The 8,674-nt window shown below is 42.3% G+C and overlaps 1 protein-coding gene across 2 annotated transcripts in view; it reads left to right on the top strand.

Moving 5' to 3' along the window:
- Iftap (intraflagellar transport associated protein) overlaps positions 1 to 3,863 on the top strand; it is a 77,615-nt gene extending 73,752 nt beyond the window's left edge. The window contains exon 7 of one of the 2 annotated variants that reach the window (XM_057780914.1): positions 2,594 to 3,863. In XM_057780914.1, coding sequence (XP_057636897.1) covers positions 2,594 to 2,758 — 165 coding nt within the window. In that variant the 3' untranslated portion in view covers positions 2,759 to 3,863. The remainder of the gene's footprint in view (positions 1 to 2,593) is intronic. The other variant, XM_057780915.1, reaches the window with a different exon arrangement.
- Positions 3,864 to 8,674: the final 4,811 nt, after the last annotated feature.

Below are 8,674 nucleotides of genomic sequence, written 5' to 3' on the forward strand. Positions count from 1 at the left end.
ATAGTTAGGCAGGATGGACTGGGGTCTGATCTGCAGGTTTCAGTATCCTACACAGAGTCAGCTTGAACGCTTGCATTCTGGACATGAACATCAAGTGTCACTGTGTGCGTGTGTTTCTTCATTGGAGCAAGTCTTATCAATAGCGCCCCTCTGTTATTTTGTGCTGAAGATATCTAATTACAGAGAGTGTCCGTGGCACTTCAGCCACTTTCTTCTGCAGGCTAATTTCTGTGTGTGCAGCTGCTCCTTTGAAAACAGTCATGGCCTTACACATGGTCTTGAGGCATTTTCAGTGGTAGCTGTGGGAACTGTGCAGCTTATTCAGAGAGGGACTTTTCTCCCAAAGAACCAGTGTTTTTGAACATGTTTTGTTTGTGTTTTTGAACAAATGTGGCTTTATTTGAAGCATATTGTCTTGGTTTCAAAAGTGGCCTATCTTCTTTACTAGCCTTGGGCAAGTTCTGAAAACCTTTCAAAGCTTCATGACTGGGAAGCAATAGCATGAAGACTTCAGTCAGTCCAGGCATAGTGAGCACGTCTCTAGAAGGCCTTGTTCTTTTCCTCCATTCCCTCTGCCTTGCTAAACACCATTAGCTTATATTCCTAAAGTTAGCCACCAAGGTCTGTTCCTTTATTTGGCCACTTCCTCCTCCTGAGGCTGACTACCAAGATATAGCTATCAATGTATTAAAGTCCAGCAATCCCTTTGGCTATCCTAATTAACACACCCAAATTAAAATTAAATACCTCATTCTAACATGAGGTTTCCCCGTTTGCCTTTATAAACCACTATTTCCTATGTGCATGTCTACCTCCTCTCTGTCCAGAAGCCGCCCATTGTCCTCCTCCAGGACAAATGCCTGTTCCCTCGCTCCTTTGTTCCCTTCACTCTCTCCCTCATCCTCTGTCTCCCCTCTTTGTCCTCTGTCCTTTGTCCCTCTATGGCAAATAAGTCTCCTTTATGCTGAGAGCTTGGTCGTGGGGTGTCCTGAACTGATACTGATCCTTTCAGTAGGCACTAGCAGGGCTGATGGATGGAAGGATACCGTTGATACACATCAACAGGGCAGGCCCATGATAGTAACACATTCACTGGCAGCCGCTGACTTTCCTCCCCAGGAAAACAGAGGAGAGGATCAGACCTCTGGAAATTGTTGGATCACAGCAGCTGATTTTATTGCCGCAGGGCAATGAGCAGTTGGGAGTCTGCTATTAGCACTGTACACCTTACTCCCTAATAGGACTCTGGACAGCGAGGCGGGAAGCAGAGCTTTCCTGATCGTCCTTCCACTGTAGCAGCACAGAGCCTCCAAGCAGCGTGTTCCATTTTCACACACACTGTAGAAGTTATTTGGGGAGATCATCTTCCACGCAAGAATGTTTAAAGCTGACACTACCTAGCTGCAGGGCATTTTTTTCATTTATCGCATAAGCCATAGTTTTCAATTATTTCCGCACCACCATACATACAGAGTTGATGAGGTGCTGCGTGATTTCATTGTATCTCATACCATTGGCTTTAAGTGGGATTTTTCAGGGGTGAGTTAATGAGATTTAAGGCTTTCTTTTCTGTTTACTGGAACATGTACTCTTTTGATAAACAAGCGAACAAATGAACAAGCAGACAAACCTTTTCCCCATGCTGGAGACCAAGCATAGGATCTTGTGCGTGCCCGGCAAGCATTCTATTGACTGAGCTTCACTCTCAGCTTGGGAACTGTGCTTTGAGTGGCTCTTCTGTTAGAAGGTCTTTAAAGCTTGTGCATGTGTATAAACATGTACGAAACTATTTCCTTTCTTTGCAGGTAATCCAACTTACAGGTAAGCTTTAATATGTAAAAAGGTAGAAAAGGGATGCTGGACTTTAAAATTTGATCATATGTGTTTTAATTTTGCCTGTTATGAGACAAGGGTATGGCTATTTCAAGTATGGTAAATTCGGGGTGTTTTTGTTCTTTTTTTTTTTCGAGACAGGGTTTCTCTGTAGCTTTGGTGCCTGTCCTGGAACTAGCTCTTGTAGACCAGGCTGGCCTCGAACTCACAGAGATCCGCCTGCCTCTGCCTCCCGAGTGCTGGGATTAAAGGCGTGCGCCACCACCGCCCGGCAGAACTCAGGACCTCTGGAAGAACAGCCAGTGCTCTTAACCTTTGAGCCATCTCTCCAGCCCCTTTTGTTCTTATTTTTAAAGATTACTTCACTAACAGATATTTTTTAGCAAATGGCACAAAGGTTGGTCAAGACCTTAAGGTGTATTTCTTGTTTAATGGGCCCTTATGCCTCCATCTCTGACACTGCAGTGGGCAAAGAATGAATCAAATGTGTGCAAAGCAGACCTGATTCTTGCTGTGGGGGTGGAATTAGTTAATGATACTCATTCAGATACAGCATGATACAAATGGGGCATATTAAGAGGCTTAAATTAGGTCAAATTGAATAATTGAATTTATTTCATTACTTAAAAACAGCTTAATCAGCTGTGAGTGCCGAAAGTCTAAAAAAAGTTTCATTAAATATTAATAGGCTGTTTATGTTTTCAACTTCATTTTCACTTCAGTGACTGTGTTTCTTTTTCCTTTGGTATTATTTTTTCAGATATTTGGAGATGAAGTACAGCCCTTCTTTCTCGATGAAGAATTTGATTATGACAATGTGACTCTCACTCCCAAGTTCACTGCTGGAGAGATAGCGACCATCCAAGAGCTGGTCAAGCAAAAGACGATGGATACCAATACAGACTTTTGTGAACACCATGACTGAGTCAATAGATGCCTTTGTGTTTAGTTTTATTTTGTCTATACTCAACCAACATTAGAATAAAGCATACATCAGCTGATTCCCTCCGTGGAAATGTATACGTCTGCATTCTTTTGTCTCTGTTGTTTATCACCAGGCCAGAGAGGGACCAAGGCTGAAGGTATCACTTCCGTTTCTGAAGTCTCGTCTGTCCGTGGCTGGGTCCCGTGACTGGCTGGGAAGGTGGAACAGGGAAATGGGGACAGGAACTAAGGACTGCTGAATCTGCATTTGATGAGGGCACTGTCCAAGGGCACGTGTGTGTTGTACTGAAGACTGGGAACAGAACTCATCTTATTAGAGATTCAGAACAATTGCCTGTTTCAAACATTATTATAATTAATAGAATCACTTATATATGTAGGTCTTTGGTCCTATGTGTCCAGAGATGGTGATATCTATCTGTGTGGTTATTGAGAGATAAGCTTCATGGAATTCTGGGATTAAAAACTTTACCATTAATTCATGTATGATGGCCACAAAATACAGTGAGTGATCTTTGTCTCCAGAAGTTTAGGGTTGGAAAAGCAGAGCAACTAGATGTGATATCCTGGGTGCTGGTGAGAGGGCTCCGTAAGGTGCCTGCTGGGCAGGCCTGATGATTTTAGCGCAGTCCCTGGAACATGTAAAGGTGGAGGGAGAGAAATGGCTCCATAAAGCTGTCCCCTGACTTCCATGTGGGAGCCAGGACATGTAACCCATACACACCCTTACCCCACTAAGAATAAATTGAAATTATAAATGTGTTATGGAATAGTAGTTATGCAGACTACTCACAAGGTTGCTAAGGGAATGGGTAGAGGGATGGAGAAGAGGCGATAAGGGGGGTGGATATGTATGGAATAATATTTATTACTGAAGAAATCAGTAACAAATGGACTTGGTATTATTTCTCTTTTAAGTAGACTTTACATTTTCACCATACGCTTCCTTTCTCTGCTCCCCCATGGTTAGCACCACACACCACAGAATATATTTGTTGCTGCTTTGGTTTGGTTCTTTCCTATTGTTGCTGCTCCTCTTCTCCCATGGTAAGAACACTTCATATGAGATAAGAACACTTCACATGAGAGCCAGCATCTTTTTTTATTATTTAAAAGATTTTTTTTTCATTTTATATACCAATCACATTTCCTCCTTTCTCTCCTGCTCCCCACACCTCCCCTCCAACTCATCCCCATCCACTTCTCAGAAAGGGTTTGGCTTCCCATGGGGAGTCAACAATGTCTGGCATACCAAGTTGAGGCAGGACCAGGCTGCTCCCTACTATCCAGGCTGAGCAAGGTATCCCTCCATGTGGAATGGAAAATGCCAGTTCATGCACTAAGGATAAATCCTGGTCCCACTACCAGTGGCCCCACAGACTGCCCAAGTTACTTAACTGTCACCCACTTTCAGAGGGCCTAGCTCAGTCCTATGCAGGTTCCCCAGCTGTCAGTCCAGAGTCAGTGAGCTCCCAGTAGCTCGGGTCAGCTGTCTCTGTGGGTTTCTCCATCATGGACTTGATCCCTTTCAGAGTCAGCGTCTTAAACGCTTGGGCACACAGTTCAGTGTTACAAGCTGTACACAATATTGTGGCAGATCTCTACAAATTGCCCACATGCTGCTAAAACCACACTCACTTATCTCTGCGGCTTCTGACAGTAGCTGCTTTCTCTTCTGAGCTAGACTGTTAGAGACACCCCATGGAAGTGGAGATGCAATATCTGCCCTTCAGTGACTCATCTATTTGACTTATAATATTTTCCAGATTCATTCACATGGCTACATATGGAAGGATTTGTTCTTTTCAAAAGCTGATTAGTATCATATTCTATACATAGACCATTCTATTCATCAGCTGAACATTTAGGTTGTTTCTATATCCTGGTTCTTGTGACTCACACTGCAGTTGTGTTTGGGTATGAATGAGGAGTTGTGTGTGTTTATGTTCATAAAAATGCTGTTTATAGACTGCACAAAAGAATTCTCCCAGTTTCATCTTTCAGAAGATTCATGTGATTTGCATATTTATTTTTATTGACTCAACAAACTTTGCCCATTTATGACTCCAGCCTTATTTGCACTCAGCAGTGAGGAAGATCTAAGCATCGTAGAGCCTTTTAGTGAGGAAGAGAGATACATGCATGGACAATTTTGGCAGAGCTTCAGTGCCCAGTGTAACAGTCATTAGCTGCATCCTGGTGTGTGGAAAAGAAATGCAGCCGCTGTGACCAAGGAACTGAGTTTCATTATTTGATTTTTATTTCAGTATAAAATCAAGAACATATTTAACTCACTTATCAGGAAGCTTTCAAGTAGATTTGGAACAACGTTGGAATGTGAATCTGCTTTTTCAACTGCACATTTTGGAAATCAAAATGTTGGATTAATAATTATGTATGTACTAATATTATTTTTGATGACAATATTGTGTCTTAATTTAAAATATGCTGCATGGAAGATATGCATTGGCACTTGATGAATTAATGGGAAAATATTTAATCACTTTTGCATTATGTGTTTGAGTGACTTAGATTACCTGGCTAAATGAAATATATTATTAAAATTTATCATATTCTTTTTACGTTTTAAATGAGGTTACCAGAAAAAGCATAAAATTATGCACATCATAGTCATGTTTTTATTCAGTGGTACCACAGCATATAGTGACCTGTGTCATATAATCAAGTTGTACCAAGGGGTACTGGAACAGAACAAGTTGAATGTATTTTTTGCCTGGGGAGCATATCAATCAATTAATTAATAATTAATTAATTTTGCTTTTGTCAATACCCAAAAATAATTTAAGGGTTATTTTGTTTCATAGTTCGGAGAAATGCATTCTGTGATGGTGTGGAAGGCATGAAAACAGAGGTGGCTTCCTTCATGATGCCAACCAGGAAGCAGAGAAGGGGATGTCAAAGCTCAGCTGGCTTTTCCCTTTGTTGAGAAGGGAAAGTTTTTGTAGTTTTTTTTCCCAACTGCTCAGCCCTGAGATAACCGCACAGAAACTGCATTATTTAAATCACTGCTTGGCCCGTTAGCTCTAGCTTCTTATTGACTAACTCTTACATATTAATTTAACCCATCTCCATTAATTTATATTTTTACCATGAGGCTCATGGCCTACTGGCAAGATTCTGACATGTCTGTCTCTGGTGGCCACTCCATGCCTTCTGCTCACTCCACCTTCTTCCTCCCAGCATTCAGCTTAGTTTTTCCTGCCTACCTCTACTCTGCCCTATTAGGCCAAGCAGTTTCTTAGTTCATTAACCAATGAAAGCAACACATAGACAGAAGGACCTCCCACATCATTTCCCCCTTTTTGTTTAAATAGGAAGGTTTTAAGTTTCACATAGCAAAATTGCATATAACAAAAGAGTTAACAAGCAAGAATTATAGTTATAATACTTATATATACTTTATCTTTTATCATAACTAAGGAAAACTATAACTATCAATTCTTCAACTCCATCAAAGACCATAGAAGGATATAATATTACCTAAGTAAAAAGGAAGTGCATTGTAAGCAACTTGCAAAGCTCTAGAATTGCCAGAGATATCTTGATGCCTGGATAGTCACACAAAGTTCTGTTGCAACACTGGGGAATCCATCTTCAGCCTCCAGGTTCATAGTATCTAGAGACTTTTTCACCAAGCAGGAAATTTCAAAGACAATTCCACATATATTGGAAGTTTGTCAGTCACTTTCCTCTGTGTCCTGCAGAATGTCTGGCAGACTCTCTCATGAAGCAGGAACCCTGAAGGATAATCTCACCTTTAGGCAAGTTCAGCAGTCATTTCTCTGTGGGTCCTGAATGTCCAGTTCATACAGCATACCATCAAGCAGTCCAGGCAAGAGTAGTTTCTTGCCCAAATGACTAGCAAACTCTATACAGAGCCTCTTCAGTGCCCATTTTCCTCTCGAAGCTATTGGTGCTGCCAGAAACAAATGTGTCTCATTGTCATGAAAAGTCTTGAGCTCTTAAAACATTTTAAATGCCATATTCGTAAGGTCTCTGAAATATTTTAAGAATACCTAATTGAAATATATCTCTATATATCTAGAAAACCTAACTAATATGACTACATCTTGGCTATTATAGATGATTATTTATTAACCTATATTTCTTAATTATCCATTACATTTTTTAATGAGCTGGACAAACACAATATCTTAATCAAGATCAGATATATATATATATAAGGTATATATATCTGAGATATAAATATCTATATATTTATATATCTAAGATATATAAATCTAAGGTCAATTTATATCCTAATTAAGGGAGCCATCTTAGGGTTGGCAAGAGACTTGACTCTAGAGGGGCTCGCAGGTGTCCAGGGAGATGTCCCCAGCTAGTACCTTGGGCAACTGAGGAGAGGGAACCTGAAATGACCCTATCCTATAGCCATACTGATGAATATCTTGCATATCACCTTAGAACCTTCATCTGGCAATGGATCGAGATAGAGACCGAGACCCACATTGGAACACCGAACTGAGCTCCTAAGGTCCAAATGAGGAGCAGAAGGAGGGAGAACATGAGCAAGGAAGTCAGGACCACGAGGGGTGTACCCACCCACTGAGACAGTGGGGCTGATCTATTGGGAGCTCACCAAGGCCAGCTGGACTGGGACTGAATAAGCATGGGATGAAACCGGACTCTCAGAACATGGCGGACAATGAAGGCTGATGAGAAGCCAAGGACAATGGCACTAGGTTTCGATCCTACTGCATGAACTGGCTTTGTGGGAGCCTAGCCTGTTTGGATTCTCACCATCCTGGACCTGGATAGAAGTGGGAGGACCTTGGACTTCCCACAGGGCAGGGAATCTGGACTGCTCTTCAGTCTCGAGAGGGAGGGGGAATGGAGTTGGGGGAGGGGGAGAGGAGTAGGGAGAGGGAGAGGGGAGGGGGCGATGTGTGGGAGGAGGAGGAGGGAAATGGGAAACGGGAGGAGGCGGAAATTTTTTTCAACAACAACAAAAAAATAAAAATAAGATCTATGACTATCTGTACTCTGTCTCTTTTTTTTTTTTTTTTTTTTTTTTTTTCTTTTATTTATTTTTTTATTCTTTTTTAATTAAAATTTCCACCTGCTCCCCGTTTCCCATTTCCCTCCCCTCCTCCCAAATATTGCCCCCTCCCCCCACTCCCCTCCCCCTATCCCCACTCCTCTTCTCCTCCCCCCACACCATTCCCCCTCCCTCTCGATACTGAAGAGCAGTCCAAATTCTCTGCCCTGCGGGAAGACGAAGGTCTTCTATCTACGTCCAGGAAGGTGAGCTTCTAAACAGGCTAAGCTCCCACAAAGCCAGTTCATGTATTAGGATTGAAACCTAGTGCCATTGTCCTTGGCTTCTCATCAGTCTTCATTGACCGCCATGCTCAGAGAGTCCGGAATCAACCCATGCTTATTCAGTCCCAGACCAGCTGGCCTTGGTGGGCTCCTAATAAATCAGTTCCACTGTCACAGTGGGTGGGTGCATCCCTCGTGGTCCTGATTTTTTGCTCTTGTTCTCCCTCCTTCTGCTCCTCATTTGGACCTTAAGAGCTCAGACCGTTGCTCCAAATTGAGAATCTGTCTCTACCTCGATCCATCGCCAGATGAAGGTTCTAAGGTGATATGCAAGAAATTCATCAGTATAGGATAGGGTCATTTCAGGTTCCCTCTCCTTAGTTGCCCAAGGTACCAGCTGGGGACATATTCCTGGACACCTGCGAACCCCTCTAGAGTCAAGTCTCTTGCCAGCCCTAAGATGGCTCCCTTAGATAGGATATATACTTCGCTGCTCCCGTATCCATCCTTCCTATATCCCAACCATCCCAATCCCCCGAGCTCCTCCCATCCTCCCCTTCTCATATTTCTCATCCCATTTCCCCTTTGCCCC

This window comes from Chionomys nivalis, chromosome 9 (assembly GCF_950005125.1).
Source record: "Chionomys nivalis chromosome 9, mChiNiv1.1, whole genome shotgun sequence".
Taxonomy (NCBI): Eukaryota; Metazoa; Chordata; class Mammalia; order Rodentia; family Cricetidae; genus Chionomys; species Chionomys nivalis.